The sequence below is a fragment of the Beta vulgaris genome, chromosome 6 (assembly GCF_026745355.1).
Source record: "Beta vulgaris subsp. vulgaris cultivar EL10 chromosome 6, EL10.2, whole genome shotgun sequence".
Taxonomy (NCBI): domain Eukaryota; kingdom Viridiplantae; phylum Streptophyta; class Magnoliopsida; order Caryophyllales; family Amaranthaceae; genus Beta; species Beta vulgaris.
In genome coordinates this window covers 71,355,592-71,378,308 of record NC_079207.1, presented here as the reverse complement: position 1 = coordinate 71,378,308, position 22,717 = coordinate 71,355,592, and the positions used below count along the sequence as shown (strand labels likewise).

The 22,717-nt window shown below is 35.4% G+C and overlaps 3 protein-coding genes across 4 annotated transcripts; 1 reads left to right on the top strand and 2 right to left on the bottom strand.

Annotated features, from left to right (window-relative positions):
* Positions 1-1,653: 1,653 nt before the first annotated feature.
* LOC104898090 (F-box protein CPR1-like) lies at positions 1,654-5,163 on the bottom strand. The gene is made up of 3 exons (XM_010685099.3): positions 5,061-5,163; positions 3,469-3,550; positions 1,654-3,042 (listed from the first exon to the last, which is right to left on the bottom strand). Exons 2-3 carry the CDS (start codon positions 3,546-3,548, stop codon positions 1,878-1,880), a joined length of 1,245 nt encoding a protein of 414 aa, XP_010683401.1. The 5' UTR covers positions 3,549-3,550; positions 5,061-5,163; the 3' UTR covers positions 1,654-1,877.
* A 3,864-nt stretch (positions 5,164-9,027) lies between these two features.
* On the top strand, positions 9,028-16,388 carry LOC104897962 (ubiquitin-conjugating enzyme E2 2). Of its 2 annotated transcripts, none has more exons than XM_048646465.2 (6): positions 9,028-9,288; positions 10,008-10,143; positions 10,253-10,278; positions 11,612-11,701; positions 12,200-12,288; positions 15,999-16,388. In XM_048646465.2, exons 2-6 carry the CDS (start codon positions 10,019-10,021, stop codon positions 16,125-16,127), a joined length of 459 nt encoding a protein of 152 aa, XP_048502422.1. In that variant the 5' UTR covers positions 9,028-9,288; positions 10,008-10,018; the 3' UTR covers positions 16,128-16,388. The 2 variants fall into 2 exon arrangements, with proteins under 2 accessions (XP_048502422.1, XP_010683242.1); XM_010684940.4 differs by having other exon boundaries at positions 9,028-9,292; positions 10,010-10,143.
* A 1,165-nt stretch (positions 16,389-17,553) lies between these two features.
* On the bottom strand, positions 17,554-22,096 carry LOC104897961 (probable LRR receptor-like serine/threonine-protein kinase At1g14390). Its single transcript, XM_010684939.4, has 6 exons — positions 20,311-22,096; positions 19,724-19,857; positions 19,390-19,630; positions 19,101-19,294; positions 18,237-18,380; positions 17,554-18,108 (listed from the first exon to the last, which is right to left on the bottom strand). Exons 1-6 carry the CDS (start codon positions 21,572-21,574, stop codon positions 17,854-17,856), a joined length of 2,232 nt encoding a protein of 743 aa, XP_010683241.1. The 5' UTR covers positions 21,575-22,096; the 3' UTR covers positions 17,554-17,853.
* Between the last annotated feature and the right edge of the window lie 621 nt (positions 22,097-22,717).

Sequence of the window (22,717 nt, the reverse complement as noted above, 5' to 3'; positions counted from 1 at the left end):
CCTGAAGCATCCGGAACTTTCAAGATGGGTCAAAACTCATTTCATGAGAAGGTTGGGGGATGGAAAATCGGCCCTTTTCTGGCATGACTTCTGGATTGGATCAGGCCCACTCAAGTACACGTTTAGACGACTATTCGCTATTGCCGCGTCACCAAACGCCTCCATCGCTGAATCAGGCCATTGGGCCGAGGACTTATGGAACTGGGATCTGGGCTGGACTCGACCTCTTAGGGCCAGGGATGAAGCGGAATGGGCAAACCTTAAAATCATGCTGAGCTCGGTATGCCCATCTATTGAGATTGCAGACTCTTTTATATGGCTTCCTAGCAAAGAAGGCTCTTTCTCAGTAAAATCAATCACCATGGAACTCGCCAAATCTTTCTCTCTCCTAAAATCCACGGTCTCAAACCTGAAAAAAATCTGGAGTGGTGTAGTCCCCCCGCGGATCGAAGTTTTTACATGGCTGGCCATCCTTGGTAAAATAAATTCGAAAGAAAAACTCATGCGCCTAAACATCATCCCCCCTGATGAGGCCGAATGCGTACTGTGCAATTCCCAAATCGAGAACCCAGATCACTTACTTCTGCAATGCCCTTTCTCATGGGCCATCTGGAATTGGTGGCTGTCCATATGGGGTTTAAGCTGGGTATTCCCGCGCTGTCTGAGAGACGCTTTTGACCAATGGAAGAGTATTAAAAGAAACCCGTTCTCCAGAAAAGTTTGGAATGCGATATTCTCGATCATCATCTGGTCTATTTGGAAAGAACGGAACGCCAGGATCTTTAAAAAGCTCCGTTGTGATTTGAAGGAAGTTCAGGACCTTATACTCACGCGACTCTGCTGGTGGATTGATGGGTGGGGAGACCCCTTTCCATACTCCATATCTGATGTTATCCGAAATCCATCCTGCCTTGAATGGAATCATGGAGGTAAGGCCAGTGATAGGGCTCCGATATCTGATCCCTCGGTAGGTTGGTCTCCCCCAAATCCCATGTCTCTCAAATGGAATGTGGACGCATCTGTCAACATCCTCATGGACACGGCTGCAATCGGTGGAGTTCTCAGGGATCACAAGGGGATATTTAAATGCGTTTTCTCGAGCCCCACCCCTCCCATAGAAATAAATTCAGCAGAGGTCTTGGCCATATTCAGAGCTATGCAAATTTCACTAAGCTGCGGTATTCTTCAAACCGGGCAACTAATTATCGAGTCCGACTCGGCAAATGCAGTAAAATGGAGTAATGAGGATAGTGGAGGCCCATGGGCTCTTAATTTTCAACTAAATTTCATCAGAAATGCGCGGAAAAAGTGGCCAGACATCTCAATAATTCACAAATGCCGGGGCTCGAATATGGTGGCTGATGCCCTCGCAAAGAAAGGATTAGTGAGGAGAAATGAGTTCCTTGCTTGGTTGTGATGTTTAGTTTCCATTATACTTCTCTGCTGTTTAGAGACAATGTTGTAAAGAACTGAATGTAATCTCAACTCGGAGTTATAATCTCCTATAATGAAATCCCAAAAATTATCAAAAAAAAAACAGTATATGTACAAATGTGTAGAGCACAACCATAATACAGTTCTGCATTGTGTTCATATCTCTTTTGATGATGAAAGAACACATATTACTAACATAAATTATTAAAAAAGCCGGTCTAATTTTAATATAAAAGTAGACCTAGTCACTAAATGAATAAACTAGTCACTAAAATCAATTAACCTAGTCACTATTAGACTAATTCTCTTTTTGATATCGGACATACCATTGTTTAACTTTAATTTAAAAAAAAGCGATCTCTTACAAGACAAACTCTATTATTGCCAATAGTGATCAGGATCTACTCCCACTTTATTTCCACATTTTGCCAAAACTATTTCATTCAGTCAATAATTGAAACTAGGCCTTCCTTATACGCAGAAATATTGACACACTTACCATAAACATCCATCGGATATTCAAGATAACATATTTCGTTGGTCTCAAGATCATACAATATTAGTGTATAATCCCCTTGAAATAAAAGTGTATTTTTCTTCCAATGACCAAGTGGTCGACAATAAACATTGAAATCAATATTTATTGTGCATTTCTTGATCCAAAACCCTTCGTTAAAAGACCACATCACGAAACACTTCTCATTATAACCAAAGAGTAGAGCAATGGAGTCATCACATACCGCAAGTGTAGGACGTTCCTCAACTGCCTTATCATAACTTGGTAGATGTAGCTCTTGGAAGTTCTCACTAGCTAGGTTGAAAGAGATTATTACATCGAAATCGAAAATACTATACGACTTAGTCGACCCTAGCCAATAAACATTGTCGTTAACAAAAACATAACACGTATTGTGACTCAGATAATAATATTTTGGCAGATCACCCCAATATCTCCAAGAATCGTTTCTTAATGAGTAGATGAAGATCGATAAAGGATAATCCGTATACTTATCATGAGATGAATATTTTGTTGTATCCTTGTAACCCTTGATGACAATAACTTTGTAATCTTTAGTAACAGAATCGTATCCAAATCCATAAAACTCTGTTACGCCATCAAAATTCATATGTGATAAAGAATTAGTAGGATTCATACTTATACGAGGTAAGACCTTGAACTCGTTGAGGGCAGGGTTCCACAAAAAACGTTCATCTTCACCTTTACACCATTGATAATATATTCCGTCACATGGACCACAAAGATAGGTGTTATACTTAGGTGTTCGTATTGTTTCATATGCTAAAACTTTATATGTTTTATCATCAACCAATAACTCATGGACTTGAAGTTCTCCAACTTGAGGCATTGCATATTGAGTGATGAGGCAACCACCACGATCATCATTGTTGCTACAATAATTTTTCAAATGCTTGGAAATGAAATAAGGATTCTTGATGATACCATACCATGACTTACAAACAACTTGGAATTGCAAAAGTGTTCTCACAGGCAATCGAGACAAAATCTCCATTAACAAATCTTCAATAAACAAATCTCCAACATCTATTGTTGCAACTCCTGATAATAATTTTCTTTCTCCTTGCATTCTGAAAATTGACAAATATACTTAAGCTTCAATTATGATATAAATCAGGCTGGTTGTATGAAAAAGCACTACAACGTCTTGTAAAAAATTTGGGCCATATTATTATGCTACATCGTCTTGCTTTTATAGGTCTTTTTTCATAATTTAGTAAACTAAATGATACCTAAATACCTAATTTTACTCTGATAGAATATTAAACTATTTCTGGAACGTCAACCATCAGCTTAAGTTTTTTATTGGAGCCTCAAGAATAGTTTAATACTCTATTTAAGCTGATAGTTGAAGTCTCATGAATAGTTTAATACTCTATCATACTCAACATCCTTGCTATTCGTGCATATTCCTAGTAGTGCAAATAGTTTCGGTACGTGCACAAAACAATTGAGTTGGGATTTCACTATATAGGCAAAGATTTAAAAAAACTCACCTTTTCTCTAAGATGATTGCTAATTCACCGTTACATATGCCTCCATAAGGATATTTGTACCGTTGTAGTGAAAGAGCCATTCCTAGAATTAAATAAAATTGTGAGTTACAATAACATTCAATAAGCAATAGCAATATAGTTTGCAAATGTATTTATCATTATTAAATCATAAAATATACTCCTTACTAAAAGCATAATATAGATGAAATAAATTTGAATTGAATTGATTTTAGGTTGGTAGGCAAATTGACCTTATCAATTAAGTTGGAACTTCCCACACTCTCGCAGGTCAATCCGACCCAAGTTAGTAGCTAGACATTTTGGAAGTGGGGGGAAAATGTATAGGATTTCCTCTCCGGTAGACTTAATCGGTAGACTTAACTTAGCTTGATAATTTGAATTCATTGATAAATAAAATAAAATAAGAGTATGAGTTCATTAATGGCCTGTTTGGATATGAACATTTCATTTGAAATACTGGATTTGGACAATTAACATGTTTGGATGGACAAAGAATTTCAATTCTGGAATTAGCCCAAATTTCAGACAACCAAAAAAAGCTCCTACAAGATAGGATTTGAAATGACATTTGAAACCGTGTGAAATCAGCATTTCCAAACACTACCTAAATGTATTCTATATATATTCCTTCCATTTCATAATAAAAGAAAAAAAAAATTGTGATTGTAAGAGTGTGTGACATTAATAAGGTCCAACATGTGAAATAAGGTACATGGGAGTGAGTAGTGACCTGGTCAATTATCATGACAATTTCTTCTTTTACAGGCTAGCATCATGAATTTAATTCCATGGTTGTAAGCAATTTAATGCTGGTATATTAGTCCTATCTATTATTAGTTGATTATACTGTAAATTACCTCACACCTTGACGTGAAAATATGGCAACCAAAAGTGTAATAAATTTTGATGCTTCGTTTGAAAATTCACATATGTAGTTTAGTGTTTTAGAAAACTACCTTCATCCCAAGGTAGATGATAATTTAAATATTAGTATAGTGTATGCAAAAAATCTTTGACAACTTATTTCTTAGATTGTATGTAAATAAGTCCTATGAAACATAAGATATAAACAACGAGCGTAAGGGCTGAATTACGTAACATTCAAACACAACTTAATCTATACTAATATATTAAAAGGCGTGCGTAAACGAGGAATGGTGTCACGTGGCGTTCTCTCTAGGGAGTTTTAGTCCATGTAATCCATGTACAATAAAAAAGTTAGAAATTGCATAGTATAGGTTTTGATCCCATGACCTCAAGTTCATGTATTAAAGTTTTAACCACTAGACAAAGTTGTATTTAGTGTTATCATATCAAAGTAGAATATTAATAAATGAAAATTTTTCTTACTCGGGGCATAGCCCGGGCCTAATAACTAGTTAACATTAAGAAAAGTGTGTTTTTTCTAAGGAAAGAAACGTGTGTCTTGAGTGTAACGTTTACACCATAACTTATTGTGTAACAAAACCTAATACGTACATAATAACATAAACTACAACAAAAATGACATGAACTACACAACTAATGACATGAATATAAAGAATAAAATAAAATCTTAAATGTTGAAATACCTTGATGTTGCGATGTTTAGAAAGAACTTGTGATTGAAATTTGAATGACGTAGGCTTTATGAAGAAAGCAAAGAACTCTTGGGAAATTTCTGTTAATAAAGGATTGAAATTTTAGAACTCTGAGGAAATCAAGTTCCTCTTTCTCTATATATATATACTTCTGTATACAACGTCCCCATTAAACCTCTATATGTGACCTTATGTTGTCAGCGCGGAAGAAATTAAAATAGATGGAGTGATGGACCAAGCCAAACTGATAAAATATTACTTCTAAGTTCTATTTGGTCAAGCTTTATGTGCAAAAAATTAAAAGGCACCCGTGTAGACTTTGGAAAAATTATTATGTAGGCTAGGTATACTAGGTCAACTCAAAAAAAATACTTCGGTCCGTTCGGTAATATTGTGGTTTTCTGTTTTTTAGTTTTTTGATTTTCAAAATCATATAATATATGTTCTATAATAAATAAAAAAATTAGTCAAATTTATTGCGAACATGATGTTTTTGAAAACGGACAACTAAAAGGTGAAAACCACTTTTTTTGGTTTCATGTTTATGGTTTTTAGTTTTAAAAACAAAAAACTGAAAACAAAAAATGAAAACCAACGGATCCTTAGCTTCTTACTTTATTTTTATTATTTTGGTTAACTGCAAGCAAATACTAAATACCACAAACAAATTGTTTACAACAGGTTGTCAACCATGGTCATCAAGAACCATGGTGGACATATTACAGTTTTTTAAGTCTTCTAGCAAAATTAGATTACAAATCGGGGGTGGGGTGGGGAAAAAATTCATAATATTAGGAGTTGTTGTCCTCCCTTGTGCATGTTTGGCTAGTGAATCAGCAATTGTATTAGTTGCTCTCCCTTCATGTTGGAGCTTGATATCTGCATTTTCTTGGAGCCACTCCCTACAATTAAAGATAATGTTACAAAGATTACTTTTTTGTTGATCGGTTGTTACCAATTTCCTCCACTGTATTTTTACAGTTTGAGGCTATTATACTCATGAACCACTGTTGTTGTTTTGCCCATTGTAAGCCATATGAATGGCTCGAGTTTTAGCTTCTAAAGCATTTGAGCAGAATGTTTTCATTGCAATCCCACCTAGCCAAGACCCGCAAGAGTCCCTGCACACAACCGCTAAATAGGATTCTTTTGTACTATTAAGGAAGGAACTATCCATATTAATTTTTTAAAAGGTGTAGGAGGGGGTTTCCAAGTTAAGAACTCATGACACAATGATGGGAGGGAAGAGTTAGGAGGAAGAAGGAGGGGAGAAGGAGCGGAAAGGAAAGGGGGAGGGGGTTGGGAGCTTTACCCACCTTAGGTTGCAATTGGTTCTTAAAATAGAACCATTCAGTGGCGGCCCAACATGAATTTTTCAAAGAAGTGGAAGAAGGAATGTTCTTCTTGTTGATTACCCAAGCAATACGTCTCAACCAAACGCCCCATAAAGTAAAGAAGAAGGCAACATTAGAAGGGATCGAGGAGGCGTTAGATGAAGTTTGAGTATTGTGATCTTTGATAATATTGTTTTTAAGCCAAACCTTCAAGGAATCTTGGTGAATCACTACAAAGTCCACTTTTTCCAGATCTTGATTGCTTTATGACAACCCCTAAGAATATGATCTATGCTTTCCTCCTCGCTTGGGCAAAAAGGACAATGACTTGGGTGAGTGTTTATCCGGTAATAATTAATGTTAATATTGGTTGGCATTATATTCCACCCAATTTGCCAGATGAAAAGATGGTGTTTAGGGAGGCAGGGCGCTATTCAGATTCACTTCCAAGAGTCCTCCATCCTCATTAGTCGGGTTAAGGAAGCTCGTGGCTTTCCTGGAACTAAAGTTACCCATATAAGTCCATATTGAGTACGTATGGTCAGGTTTGGAGGATAAGAAAATTGATCTCTCTCTAGGACCTCCCGAGGAAGGATTATAGAGGAGATGCTTGAGAGGTCATGGTTCTTTAGGAGTTCAACTTTCTGGTTAAAGTCATTTCTTTTTAATGGCCCTTGGATTAGAGATCTTAGACTTTCACCGTCCACCCATTTATCAAGCCAGAGGTTGATATTGCTCCTTGTGCCAGCAACCCGGGCTATACTATGCTTATAAGATTTCCAGCCAACCCGAATGTTCCTCTATAGCTTCTTGCTCTATAAAGTTTCATTTCAGTTAACTTAAGTTCAGATCAGTTCACTTCAATTCAAATTAGTTCAGCTCAGCCAAAATGATCATAATCTAAGTGTGATTATCTTTAAACTCATCATGTATTTTATATCATATCTAAAATCATAAAACCATAAACTAAAAACTAATACTTTCCCGTTTTGTTTTAAATGAAACGTTTGTTTTTTCACACAACCCAAACACACTTCTTTAATCATTAATATCTTTAGTTGTATACACGTAAAAAAATATAAAAAAGTTATAATTTGATAGTACGCAATTACGCATCGAGACGAATCTAACAATATCTCAATTGATTATGTTTTTTTTTATGCAATGACGATGAATCGGAATCAAAATTGATTAATACTCCCTCTGTTTTTTTTTTTATCTTTCTCACTTTCTATTTACACATCTTCCAATGCACATTTTTGAACTTAAATATCTTTCATCATATATTAGTAAAAATTATAACGATTGAATATTAATAATGTACTAATTGAGACGAATCAAACAAGATCCCACATGACTGTATTTTTTCTTATAAATTGAAAAAAATTGAGAAGATTCTCTCTAGATATGAATAGTGTCAAGATTCTAAGTGAGAACAATAAAAAAAAAAAGACAGAAGGAGTAAATTATATCATTTCACCTAAAATTTTATTTAAAACAGAATGAAAAAGTAGTAATGATATTGAAGAAGCCATGAAATTCCACCAAGTAGCCACAATACCCATACAGATAGCGTGAATCAGAAGCCACAATAATGAATAGAAGATACAAGAAATGTGCATAACTATTACAGTACTTCATAGTCGTAGGAATGATGCGATAGCAGTAGAATTAAATACAAAAAATATAAGAAAAACTTTCTCCGTTCTTTTTTTACTTGCAACCCTTTCTTACAAGGGAAATAATTAATTACTTGCAACACTTTTTAGTTTTGCTTTTTCTTTATTTCTATCTCACTCTTATTACATGGGAGTATGGGACCCTCTCTTTTTTCCTCTCTACCTCTCTCCTACCCAAACTTTGTACTTCCTCCGTTTTTTATTAGATGTTACACTTTTCAAATCACGGACTCCTAGGTAAGTTTTGGAGAGGAAAGAGATAGAGAGAATGAAAAACGAAAGGGTCCCATGTGAACATGTGATAGGAGAGAGATAGAGAGAAGTTATTACCCAAAATAAAAGTGTAACATCTAATTTAAAACTTCTTAAAATAGAAAGCGTAACATCTAAAAAAAACGGAGGAAATATTGAAGTTGATGAAAAAAAAAAGTGTTGCAAGTAAAAAAAACATAGGAAGGGACGAAGGGTCTGTTATCTTCAACATAAAAAAGCTCAACTGAGGGCCTGTTCTCCCCAACTTATTTTCAGTTCCGTTCAGTTCAGTTCAGTTCAATTCAGTTTAGTTCAGTTCAATTCAGTTCCGTTCAGTTCAGTTCCGTTCAGTTCAGCTCAGCACTAGACAATACTTTTACTCTCACATGTCACTATTCAGTTTTATTCAATTCAGTTAAGCTGTTTTATGCCGAAAAGAATAGACCCTGAAAACTGAACTAAAATGAATAGTGACATGTGAGAGTAAAAATATCGTCCAAAATTAAGTTGAACTGAATTGAAAATAAATTAGAGAAAACACGTCCGAAGTAAACAAAATTGTGGATAGCTAGGTGTTCGGCTAGAATTTGCAAATTGCAAAAAAAAAAAGGCTGTCAAAAAAATCATATACAGAAAAACAAAAAGGGGACCGCTGACCTGAACTTTCCTTCCTTCTATATTTTTCTTTTTACTACTACTATTCCAATATTTCCATGCTTGTAATACTTTCTCCATTTTATATAAAACCCTTTTTTTCTCTCTCCTCTCTCCGAATCTAATCGATCAATTTTCCGATGATATTCTACTACTTCTAACACCGCGTAATCTCCACTTCTTCTTCTTCTTTGTTTTCTCTCTCCTGAATTTTTCCCCAATTTTTTTTCCGCCATTTTTCTTGATTTTAAGGTTCATTTGGTGATTCTTTTACCGCTTTTCTCGCCGCGTTTTCTTCTCTCAGGTATAATCGAATTATCTTTTTCTTTTGATTTTGATTTTATGTTTGTTTTTTGATGATTATTGTTTGTTCAAGGTTTATGTTTGATTGATTCTTTTCTTTTTGTGTGGTTCAACCCTAATTAGGTTTTTTTTTGCAGTCTCTTGTAAGTTTTCCTAATAAATGATGCGTGTTGTTGTTGAATAGGAATTATAAATTGACGTGTGATGTAGATCTGATTCATTTTTATTTTTTTTCTAATGTGAAGTAAAATTTGTGGTTTCTTGTCCTTGTTGAGTTGCTATGAAATTTGTTGAATGAGAAATTAATTGGCAGCTGGAGATTAGCAAATTTTTGGTGTAATTATTGTAATTTAATTAGTCTTTACTCTTTTTGAGCTGAGGCTGAAGATTTCTGTAATTATTACATCTTTTTCAGCTTTTCTTGAGGTTTCTTTGTTTGACAATTGTAATACTTTAACGGAATAGTCTTTCATAGAGTGTGATTGAGAAGAGTGGCCGGTCGGAAGGCGACCGAGATTTTGTGCTTTTGTATAGTTACTTGTGCTTGTGGTGGGGTGGTTTTTCGTTCTAATGTTGTGATTGTGCATTGGAATAGTCACTATTATAATATGTGTAATGCTTCTTGTCATGGTTTTTGTTAAGCTGAAGTGTCTCTATGCACATTTTGAGTAACTTATGTGCTTGTTGTGCTGAAGTTATTTCTTTGCTTGATGTATAGGCGGTGAGGATGTCGACACCGGCAAGAAAGAGACTGATGAGGGATTTCAAGCGCCTGCAACAAGACCCACCAGCTGGAATTAGTGGTGCTCCTCAAGACAATAACATCATGCTCTGGAATGCTGTTATATTTGGGTAGGCATGAATTTATTTATACTCGTGTCAGGCTAATCTTTTTACTTGTGAAAAGGAAGTGTGCATATTGGTCTAATTATGCTCTCTTTTTTCTTTTGTTTTAATGCAGTCCTGATGACACCCCTTGGGATGGAGGTAATCAGAAATTCTAGCAATCAGAAACTTGTCTGGTTTTGATTCTTTATTTGCTTGTGGGATTTTAGCCTTGGCTCATGCTTTGCACTATCATTCATGCTGAATAATCTGTTCTCAAATTTTATTCCATTTGTCAATGTCCTTGCTGATGTGAATTATGTTATGTAGAAAGTTTCTTTCTCAATCTTCAACAACAATAATACAGTATTAAAGCCTTGATCACAAAAGGATGGGGTTGGCTATACAATTCAAGATTTCATCCTCATGATCCATGACTCATTTACATGAATCCTTTTCTTCCACTCACTCCCTCCTTTCCAGTGCAATATGATTCTAGAGACGACCCAATTGTTTATCCTTTTCTTTACCCTTTCTGTCCACTTCATCTTTGTCTATCATGACTTTTGTAATTTTCAATATCCAACTGCCATTGGTTCTCTTTCATTGCTATTCTGACCCACTGCTTATATCACTTCAATGTGGATCATATGTCTTTGCTTATTATCACACAACCACCTCAACACACGGATCTCTACCACATTTTTTTGTGAACATGATCATTCATAAGAACTCCAACTTTGCTATATATAAATATATTATTTTCTGAACATGACCTTTCTTCTAAATCTTAGTTTCTTGAAATGATCAAGCTTCAATATAGATATTGAACTGCATCATACTGATTGCGTCACTCTTTTGTGAAACATATGGTCTTTGTAGTTTGCCATGTTGCCCTATTCATATTTTACTTTCATCTTATATGTTGTATTGCTGGCAGAGTGTTTTTGGCTGGCTATTATGTTGCTCTCTGATGCCTATTTTAAATTATGCCGTTTCCTTTATATTACTCCCTCCTTTTACTTGCTATATTTACCATAAATGGATGTCGAAATTACTTGCTACATTTCTTTTTTGGCATTTGGTCCCATAATATTTTTAATTGCTGTATCCTCCTTTTTTTTCATTTGCCTCATACTATCTCTACCTATATTACCCGTCTTTGTGTCATGTAGACATCGAATAATAATTATATGGTCCTCACTCCTCACATTCCCCACATCATCTCCTAAATCTTGTGCCAAACCACATTTTAGCAATATAAGATGTTTGCTAGATATGCATGGATACAGATTTTTCATTCTTGATGATTTTCAGAAATATGCTTTTAGAGAGATATTTACTCTAGGCCTCCGATCAAACTGTTCTTTCCTATATACCTTCCTTTCCCATAAGCAATCTGTCTTATGGATATTCTTTTGCTCTTTTACTCATTGACATAACTTATGATTCTATATGCTTAACTTATATTCTATAATTAATATGGGTGTATCAGGCACGTTCAAATTGACGCTTCAGTTCTCCGAGGATTACCCGAATAAGCCCCCGACAGTGCGCTTTGTCTCTCGGATGTTCCATCCTAACAGTAAGTTGTTGAAGCTGTTTTTGCTGCCTTATTCCTGAAATATTCCCTTCTGCTTGCAGTTGCTGTTGCTTATTTGCTTAGATCCACCAAAGTCCTCTTTTTTTTTTCCCGAAATGCTATTAATCATCAAATCTATGTAAATACGTTTTCTTCCATATGTGCCGAAGAGTACTAAACTATAGTTATTGACGTAAAAACAACGCTTTAGGAGTTCATATCAGCAGAAGACAAAATACCATGAAATTTTCTGGGAACAGAGACTTAATACCATGAATATTATTATGTGGAAGTTTGAATTTCTATGTGAAAGAGGAGTACTTCTAAGTTCTATCCATAACTTGGCTCTTTATTGATGTATTGACTACTTATTAGTTGTATTTGGTTTTGTGCATCTTGACTCGTAAATAATCAAATAAAAGCTTCCCGTTCATTGTTATAATTTCGCTGTGCTTGTGAATTGTTTTGATTTTCCGACTTTCTTTTATTGGGTTTCATCAGTTTATGCGGATGGAAGCATCTGTCTCGATATCCTACAAAACCAGTGGAGCCCTATCTATGATGTTGCTGCTATCCTGACCTCAATTCAGGTAACGAGTTTTTAGTGATTGTAAACGCATTGGCTGAACAGGTGTAATTGAGATCTTCCTCTTTATGCTGGTGATATCCGTTGTATGTTTCTTGTGGCAAACTGGGAGACAGTACACTGCCTCTCCTCGACGCATATGATGCTATAGAACTATCAGCGTTTATGCTGGCAACATTTCCACTGAATCAGGGCTTTAAAAACATTTCAGTTATTCCTATTTTTTTAAAAATTTTGCTGCTGCTTGATATCTGTTCAATCTAGTCTAGTCTTCTGAATGAGGGAGTCAATAGAAAGAGCTAAGGGTTCATATATTAGTAGGCATATAGATGACTCTTCTTGGTATTTTCAGAGGCCCTTATGTACGACAACAGTATGAAAACCCCTAAAGGCTAGGTTGGCAGAAGTCCATAATATACAGGATTATCTTTGGCGAGTTGAGATTAAGAGCAGCTAAGATGTGACCTAGAGAACAGGTCCCTTGAATTGGGTTTTTTCAATAATTATTCCTAATTGTAGTCTGGACTTGGGTTCATTCAGATATCTATCGAAATGGCAGGTAGTCTTTTTAGCAACCTGAGAGGATTACAGTATGATGTTGGTACTTGCTCTATGTTAATATGTGCAATATAAGTTATCTTTTTCACCTATTGTATGTAATTGAATATTATGTTAGTCTTATAGATAATTGAAATACTGTAGCTCCTTTCCTTAGTCGCTTTCCAGAGTACCGTTTGTAGTAGTAGTGGCCTATGTCAGACAATTCGACCCTTTTCATGTAAGTAGATTATATGTGGCCAGAGGATGGATCAACTCATGTTTGCATTTTCTCCATGGTTCTTTTCGGACTTAGAGAGTCCATATATTAATGTCCTTCCCTTTCTGGAGTCCTAGTCAGAACTGTAAGTGTTCTTATACTTTTAACGGGGATAGTGACGTAGAGAGTCTATATATTAATCATTGATGAGTGGGTCCTAGTGAGAACTGTAAGTGCTCTTATACTTTTATGGGGGGTTAGATACTAAGAGAGTCTATATCTTAGTCATTGGTGAGTGGGTATATAATGGAATAGGTTGGAGTTGTAGATATTGAGGATAGGATAAGGAAGAACTGACCATGTTTGTTTCAGTATCCGCAATGTCGATCAGAAGATGCACCAATAAGGAAAGTAGAGAGTTAGTCTTATGGGGATTTCAGAAGAAGTTGAGGAAAACCAAAGATAACTATAATGCAGCGAGTTAAAAATGATATGAAGAAATGGGTTTGTGGGTTCATATGGGGATTTAATGGAGAAAGGTGATCTTTATGGAGTATGGACAAGCGTAGGAGATAATTTATTGGTTAATGCAGTCGACCCCATTATATGGGATCAAGGCTTTGGCAGAAGTATATAATCTGTGCTGGCAGTATGAAGTCTGCGTTTTTCGGGAAGTGCACCTTTTTAAGAAGCTGATGATTGGAGATGGGATGAAACTTGTTGGAGTCAGTGATGTAAGCAGTGTCGCTTTGGTCCCTATGTTGCTTTGTGTCCTTCGACAACTTCTGAGACGTTGCAGACTCACAGCTTTTAAACATCCCATGGGATTCGGTACTCCCTTTATTTCAAAATAAATATCTAGTAGTTTCTACATTGTGTTTGGGGGCATAAATATCTTTATGGAGTTATCCTAGTATATTGTGTTCTTTTTAGAAATAGTGATTGCTATTATAGTGGTACTTTCTACTCCTTCCCAAAATAGTGTGAGTCACGATTGTGGTAGCAGTCATGGTATTGGGAAGCGGCATCTCATGGGTGCTGCAATGCGCTTCACGGTTGTGACTGTGAAATGGCTAATTGATAAAGATCACTTACTACTGGAATTTGAACACATTTAAGCAAGCTCTTATACATCCGGCCCATGATTTGTGTATGGTTTTTTTAGGGCATTCTAGGGAGTTTATGTCCTTGCCTAGGAAGACTTCTATCATTTTAGGACAAATGAAGCCTGGAGCTGGAGAAGGCTGAATAGATCATTTTATTGCCTCCTTTCCGTTATGATTTTAGGAAGCACTCTTTTAGATTGTAGCTTGATATATTAATTTTTAGAACATTATCTTTTCCCTTGAAGTAAGAGGTTCTAAACTTATAAGCATTTATGTTGACTAAAATATGAGTAACTTTATTTTACATGTAAATCCCAATTTATTTAGTATGTTTAATGGTAAATAAGGGTCCCTAATGGATGGCACGCACGACATCTCTCAGAATGACAAGTTTAATTTCTATATTGGGAAACAACACTTTATGTGACTGACAATTTTTTTCAATTATATGCACCCTCCGTTTTTAAATAAAGTGATTAAGGGTTAATTTATTGGGTTTGTTTTGCTATCCTAGTGGCACTAATCCTTATTGAATACTATCAGTTTCTTATGGCACCTCGTTTCTATTGCTCCTTTTGGATGGGAGGTTGGAGTATGGAAGTTTTATTGGGATACTAGCAAGAAGGCAAGGCAAATTTTCTTTTTCCGAGTGAATGCATTCATTACATTTTTCTTTTCACGTAGATGATTTACGTAGGGATAAGAGCATAATGAGTCCTCCTGGTGGACTTGAATGAAAATTTTCTGGAGCAAGATTGGAAGTATAAATCTCAATATAGTTTTCAACAAATTTGACTCTGTAGCCGATAATCTTGTGATAGGTTTTGATAGGTATATTCTTTTATGATTCATTTCTGGATAGGCTCGTCGCTGTTGTATTGGATGAATTGAGGTATAGATATGAATGTATAAGAAGTCAAAGGGGACCTTGACGGCTTTTAAATGGGTTGGAATTTGGATGCCTAGAGTCAGCTGTTGACGGGTGTAGGCATTTGGTGCGCAGATTTTGAGCTGAAAGGGGCAGGAATATATTTGGTTCAGGAGATAACCAACCCTGAGCAGTTAATTGATTTCGCCTTTTTTTCTGAGGAAGAGCTAGTCACTATTTATCCGTTGTGTTAGTTTCTGTAGATGCTTATCTTTTGTACATATACCTTTATACATTGACAATCTATGGCCAAAGTTGGTTAGGTTAGCCTGACGAGGTAGTATTAGTCAACAAGGTAGTACTAGTTAACCTAGCTCTATCTAATTGGCTCTTGCTCTTGAATGTTATTTTTGAGGAAAGCAGGTTATCCATATTTTCCTTTAGGGGAAAGATTATTGCTACATTAAAGAAATTTCTGGATCTGTTCGTAAGAGAATGTTGCAGTCCTACAACCTACGGACCAACATTCTAGGAGTATTTGGAATGAGGAGGCCAAGCTTCTTTGCAGTGGACATGGAGATTTCCACTTATTTACTCTCAAGTAGCTTATGCCTTTGCCTGGTGATTACAAGGGACATTTTGTTGGTACGCGGTATTTGGGAACATAAAGAGGGACATTTTTGTTCCACCTGCCATCCAACCCAGACAGACATAAGACTGGTTCTATAAGATCTGTTGCACATCTATTGTGGTTTATTTTCAATAACAGAATTTTGGTGCCATTTTAACTTCTTTGAATTCTTGCATTTCAAGCTAGACTAGTGCCTTGTTTTGATTAGTGAAGCACCACTAATATCGGTGCTGCCCTTTATGTTGTTCTGTTGTCTTTTAGCATCCTTAACAAGTTCTTTTTGTTGTATGCTTTTGTAAAATATGTGTTCCATGGCTTCCTATCTCTTACTCGAATTGATTTTTTTCTACAGTCTTTGCTATGTGACCCAAATCCAAACTCTCCTGCAAATTCAGAAGCTGCACGGATGTTCAGTGAGAACAAGCGTGAATATAATAGGAGAGTGCGCGAGATTGTTGAGCAGAGTTGGACTGCTGACTAATCCTGTCCTTGGAATGTACATGTGAAGATAGTGTCTAATGTCCCTTCTGAAATAACAACACGAGACTAGAAAAATGGGGGGAAAGGGACAGAAAAAAAACGAAACAATTTGCCCTGCAACTGTTTGAATATGTTATAATATCTCAAGTACTCGCTTGTTCAGAAAGGGATATTAGATCCTTGTGTCAGTGTTGAACTTAACATTGCAAGTTATGTAAGTCGTGTTATAAATTGTGTTTGATTGCTCCCTTAGAGATTTCAATCTCGGTGTTTTTGTCTTGTATCTGAGAATTTATATTTTGGGTCATTAAAGTTGCAAGTATTGGGGGGCTGGATTATTGGAGGATTGGCGAACGCCTTACTCATGAATTGCTTTGGTGTGAGTGAGGTACTTGTGAATTGCTTTAGCGTTAGATCTTGTCGAAACCTGAATAAAGTTTGATGCTAAAATCATCTAGGATTTAATATAAACAAATCCCAACTTCTTAACAACAGGTTTAGTATTCCCTCTGTCCTATATAATTTGTTTTTTACCGTGTACAACTTTGATTATAAATATCTTTAATTTTGTATTAGTTATAAAGAGTGATGTTATATACTAACATATGTTTTTATATGTTAATATAAAATATGATCAAAGTAGGTTATGTAAATAGGGCAAATAGTCAAGTTGTACCGATTGATATATGACGGACGGAAGAAGTAGTTGGTAATAAATGATCATAATTGTGACGAGTTGATGCCATGGTAGTAGAGATTCATCCCCAAATATGTATGTCTTAATCAATTTTCGTTTCTACTAAGTAGTCAATACCAAATCTAAAAGGAACCCGCATTAAGCATTTGGCATGGGACCTCTTTCATACCATAGTTTCATTTCTACAATCACCATCCATTATCTCCCGTGAAAGGGTAGTGAAGGAAAAAGGCCGAGTACATCCTATGTTAGATAATTAGATGATATAGTTTGTAACAGCAGTCAATTATATGCAGATAAGGTCTGCACCATCAAACTAAATAACAAAGAAGGGGGAAAAGTTTTAGGAGGAAAAACATAACCAAAAAAAGAAACAAAGTATAAGTTGTTAGAACAAAAAGACAGAAGATGAATGCAGGAAGTTATATGCTGAGTGAGGAAAGTCGTGGGTTGAACAAAAAGAAACGAAGGGAGTGAGAAAAGTCGTGGGTTGAACAAAAAGAAACGAAGGGAGTATGTATGTTAGTGTACTTTTGTTAACTCTAGGTACCCATGTTAGTGTACTTTCGTTAACTCTAGGTTCTGTGAAGACTCAAGACACTTTTAGACCAAAGCATCAGTGGAGTGCAGACTAGTTGTAAAGTAGGCGAAAGCAAAGAGACTCCTTTATTGAAACGTAAATTCTCTTTCAAGGTTTCATTACTGAAAAATCTTGAAACATCAAGCTCACTAATATCCAAAGATGTAGCTTCAATTCCATTCAGTGGAGTAATTATGAGTTTGTTTTTCTTGAATTTGACTACATTGTTCTATCTTTGATCAATTCCTGAATGAATACAAGGTTTATTTATTATTAACTTCTTTATTATGATTAATAATAAGTGTAGGAGTATTAACTTTTTTGAACAAGGTTTTTCTTGCTTCTTTTTTTGGGGTTTGGGATTTGGACAAAAGTTGCTATAATACAAGGGGATCTATGAAGATGAAGGCGACCACGAGCCACTGCATTTACAGACTATGGTGTAAGATTTCACTTATGCAACCCAAGGTTTCCGCTGTTGAGGGCGAGATTTCCACTGCTAGCCCATGTCTGTTGTGCCTGAATTGAGTACTGCAAATGCCATACAACGTCCTCCATAGGAGGCCGTCTGCTAGGATCGTTGTACAGGCAGTTAAGGGTAAGTTCGACAGCAGTTTTGATTGACTGGTACGCGTATGTACCCCTCATTGCCAGGTCTATTGTATGCTGAAGTGCTGATGTTGATTCTGTTAAACTCCTTTCCAGCTGCAAACAATTTCAAAGATGCCCAACCAAAAGGAAAAGATCAAAAAAGTTAGTATGTTATGATTGAATCCTTGGTCATAGAATAGAGCATCTGTTATAATGGAAGGTTCTGTGGGGTCTTAAAGTACCTCTCGCTTTAGTTCATCTACTTGGTTGTCTGATGTGATCTGTCTACCTGTTAGTAGTTCAAGCAGGATCACACCCAGATTGTAGATGTCATCCTTGTCTGGGTTTGCAGAAGTTGTAGCATTTTGACCATTTGAGGTCTCCACCTGTAAAGCGAAAAAGCATAAACCAATTATTTATTGGAATTAATAGGATCTAACTAGAAACACAATGTTCATAGCCTATGTGGCTATGTTACTTGTACTCGGGTATTCATGTCAGATACGGGTTTGTAGTTAAAGCTCATACTCAGTTTTTTACGAAAGAATTCCATGATGTTACTTGCACTCGGCTATACATGTCCAATACGGGTTTGTATTCAGAGCTCATACTCGGTTTTTTTTACGAAAGAATCCCATGTTTTTCGTCCAAAATTAGGTATCGAATGTCTATATTCATATCAGAGTGTTAAGGATTCGGCATGGGTACTTCAGATAAAATGGAATGTCGAAGCAACATAATTCTAGTAAGAAAAATAAAGTGAAAGTAGTCATAATTACCTTGAAAGGCAAGGGATACTACAGTTGCTGGTTTTGGTGGGAGGCTCCCATCCAACAAAATATTCACATGTTTTTCGTTGCTTAACAAATGCTTGGTCTTAGCTTATACTTGGACTAATTCAATGTCTAATATGGCTTTTCAATAAAAGATTTGCATGATCTTAGTCCAAATGAAGGTTTTGAACTTTTGAGTGTCTATACTATGTGAGAGTGTCAAGGATTCGACACAGGGAGTCCGAATAACATAAAGATTCGACAGAGGGGAGTTCGAATAACATAAATTTAAAGGATAGGTGAACTGGAAACTTGGAAAGTAATCAGAATTACCTTGAAAGGCAAGGGAATCTTATAGTTGCTCACTTTTGGTGTGAGGCTCTCATCCAACAAAATATTCCCAATCTTCAATTCATTTCCAAAAACTCCTGGTGACATAGCTGTGTGCAGAAACTGAACTCCTTTTGCAATTCCCATTGAGATTGTAATTCTCTGAGGCCATTTCAGCCTATCTTTTCTTCTCCAATCTGCCCAAAAAAATTGTACCATATATAAGTCACAATGTCTTGAGAATATTATTGTATTTTATGTCGATATCGAACGAAATGTTTTTGAATTGTACCTGTTAAATGTTCTCTTAATGAACCATTAGTTACATGCTCGAACACAACAAAGATGGTGCTGCCTTGATGACGTTCCTTATATGTAATAACACAATGTCCAAGAACACAGACCAGATTTTGATGCCGTAACTGTGATATCACTTCCAAATGCTGATTTAAAGTCTTGGTTGAGTGCTTTTCTTTCACTTTCATACATCTGACTAAAATTGCTGAGCCACTTTGAAGCAAACCTCTGTAAATCTGTTAAGTTAAACAATGGTTTTTTTCATGTTAAAAGATCATTCAATTATCCTATTTCCGAAGCCAAAACACGAATCTGGGGAGTGAATTTACCTGTCCCTGAGACCCTTCACCAACCAAGTTCACGGAATCGAAGTTGTTTGTTGCTTCTTGTAGCTCTTCTAAGGTAAAGGTTTGGTAGGATGGAAGACCAAGGGTTGGCATTCTCATAGACTTTGGCCCATACTCTGTGAAAACCAAATTATGTACATCAGTCATGTGCTCATTTTCGATCAAACGAATCAATCAAACAAGCGTAAAACCACTGAACTGGGTTAAATACATGGTTTTTTTTTTCATTGTAATGGAAAAACAACAAAATATATGAAAGCTTCCATTATATATACTCCCTTTTTGGTCTTTTGGTATCATTCAGCAAAACTCATTAATTTTCAACTCAAAGAGTTTTAACACAAGTAATGATACTGACAATATTAGCTCATCTCTAAACCATGGAAATCTAGCGATTCATAATGATTATGTACCCACAAATTCAATTCTGAAAATCATTCTATACCTCGACATTTCTCATGTTCATATTTAATATGATCACCTAATAATTTTCATAAACAAAATGCATGATCTTATTGCAAAAACACTTAAAAAACATGATCAGTTTGCAAAAAAGAGAGAGGTGTTACTTGAATCAACAATGGGCGAGGGGCGATTCGTCAACTTCCCACCACCAGATTTATCATATTTGCTGTAAATTTCAGCATCTCCTGATCTATTTCTCTTGCAAATCAACCAGATTAAAGAAACAACAGTACCAGCAAACAAAATAGTGCCACCAATGATACCAAATATTAGCCCAAACTTCATCCCAGAATCCTGCTGAATTTCCCTAGTCTTCTTAGGGGGTGGAATCACAGCAAGAGCTTGTGTTTGGCAAAAAGAAGCAGGGTGCTGAAACTTGGAACCAGAAAGACAGTTCCACACACTCAACACTTTCCTATACTTATTCGATTCCGAACCAATGCAGCTCGGAAGCTTTCCAACAAGCAAGTTTCGAGATATATCGACGAACCACAGTCTCTTTGCACAGCTTGTGCTCTTAGGAAGCTCACCAGTAAGCTGATTTTCAGCCAAATTTAGGTACCATAGTGAAGGAAGAGAAAGAAGGAAAGGTGGGAGTGGTCCAACAAGGTTGTTTGAAGATGCATCAAATCTTTGAAGTTGATTTAAGTTCTTCATGTGTGAAGGAATTTGAGACCTTAAAGAGTTGTTTCTCAATATAATGCTCACTATATTGCTTCCAATTGAAGGAAACTTTGGACCCAATTGGTTGTTGCTTAAGTCTAGTTCTTGTAGAGCTTGTAAGGTACTTAAATCAGGAACATTTCCATTCATCAAATTATCAGCAAAAACAAGACTTTTTAAGTTTTTTAAGGAGGAAATTTCAGATGGGATTTCACCATATATGAAATTTGAGCTAATATTAAACATTTCAAGTGATTGAAATCTGGTAACTTTTGAGGGTAGATTTCCCCAAATACCCAATGAAATAAGTGACAGTTTTTTCAAGTTTGTGAGTTTTGTAAGAACAGTAAACATAGAATCAAGGGAAAATTTTTCTGACAAAGTTTGTTCAGAAACAGCAAATTTACCTTTTACTAAAGAGTTTGATGAGTGAGAAGGTGAAGTTTTATTACCAATGACAGTTAATTCTGTTACATGACCATTTAAACATACCACAATAACAGAAGATGAAGATGGAAGATAGCAAAAATCAGTCCATTTTTGCCATGATTGCAAAGCTTCTGGGTATTCAAGCTGTTTTTGAAGTTCAAACAAAATCCTTGATTCTGCAGAATTAACCTGTGCTTCTGATCTTGGAATTATTCCAACTAAAATCAAAACACTAAAACAGAAACTTAAACAAACCCAGAAATTGAAATTCTTCATTTTAATTTTCTGGATTTTTTTTTATGGGTTTGCACTAAAAAAAAAAAGGCTCAAATCTCCATGTAATATTGATAAAAAAACAGAGGAAAAAAAATGAAGAAAAGATGAAACAATGTCACCTTTAACTCAAGAACTCTCAAATCTGTAAAAAAAGAAAATCTGGGTAATGCTTCAAATATTCCTACACAATTTTTTTTGATCAGAAGTTTGACACAAAAACCCAGAAATGAATGTTTGAGTATGATGGCTAAGAAGTAAATGAGCCAACCAACTATTGCTGATATACATATATGAACATTTATTATAAGAGACAACTAACCAAGTTTTTATTTTTCCTAGAAAAACATTAACATTATATTTTATAAAATGCAAAAAAAATATATGAATATTTATTATAAGAGACAACTAACCAAGTTTTTATTTTTCCTAGAAAAACATTAACATTATATTTTATAAAATGCAAAAAAAATAAAATTTGGAAGAGGGTGAAGAAATTCAAGTTTCAAAACAGAGTAAAAACAGAGGAAATTTTATAAGTAAAGAGAAAGCTTGGAAGAAAATAGAATTAAAATATACTAGTGAGTGAGTGTATGTATTATTATGCCAATCTGTCAATGCACTAAAGAGAGTAGTGGACTAGTAGAGCAGTCAATAGTTCTGATCTTCTGCTACGCAGTCTACTGTACTTGATTTGGTTAATGGTGTTTATCACCGTTGGATTTGTTTGCAAGATCTTATGGGGGTTTGACTTAAATAACTATTGGTAGATCTTGGAGGTGGAGGCATCTAGGAGCACGTGATATGATCATGCAAGTTTCATGAAAATAATATTTCCTCAATACTATACTGTTTTAAATGAAATATTGAATGAAATGATACTATTTATTGATTAATTATGACTCCAATTTATTATTATTATATAAAGAAAAACATAGTCAAGTGGGATCTTATTAAATTCATCTTGATGCATACTATCAATTATAACTTTTTTTAGAATATATTTTTTACATGTTCACAACTAAAGATATTAATAATTGAAGAAATGCGTTGAATTGCATGAAAAAAAATACAACAGAGGAAGTATCATTAATTATTAATGTAAGTATTTTTATTGTTTTTGGGGGCTAAATGTTAGTATTTTTA

What these genes read in the sequence shown, in the direction of transcription:
- LOC104898090 (XM_010685099.3), bottom strand. Translation starts at nt 3,548, where the DNA reads ATGGCTCTTTCACTACAACGGTACAAATATCCTTATGGAGGCATATGT. An exon ending in GCAATCATCTTAGAGAAAAG is followed by an intron (nt 3,043 to 3,468) that starts GTGAGTTTTTTT and finishes GTCAATTTTCAG; the next exon opens with AATGCAAGGAGAAAGAAAAT.
- LOC104897962 (XM_048646465.2), top strand. Translation starts at nt 10,019, where the DNA reads ATGTCGACACCGGCAAGAAAGAGACTGATGAGGGATTTCAAGCGCCTG. An exon ending in TGGAATGCTGTTATATTTGG is followed by an intron (nt 10,144 to 10,252) that starts GTAGGCATGAAT and finishes GTTTTAATGCAG; the next exon opens with TCCTGATGACACCCCTTGGG. An exon ending in TCGGATGTTCCATCCTAACA is followed by an intron (nt 11,702 to 12,199) that starts GTAAGTTGTTGA and finishes GGGTTTCATCAG; the next exon opens with TTTATGCGGATGGAAGCATC.
- LOC104897961 (XM_010684939.4), bottom strand. Translation starts at nt 21,574, where the DNA reads ATGAAGAATTTCAATTTCTGGGTTTGTTTAAGTTTCTGTTTTAGTGTT. An exon ending in ATTAAGAGAACATTTAACAG is followed by an intron (nt 19,295 to 19,389) that starts GTACAATTCAAA and finishes TTTTTTGGGCAG; the next exon opens with ATTGGAGAAGAAAAGATAGG. An exon ending in TAGATGAACTAAAGCGAGAG is followed by an intron (nt 18,109 to 18,236) that starts GTACTTTAAGAC and finishes AATTGTTTGCAG; the next exon opens with CTGGAAAGGAGTTTAACAGA.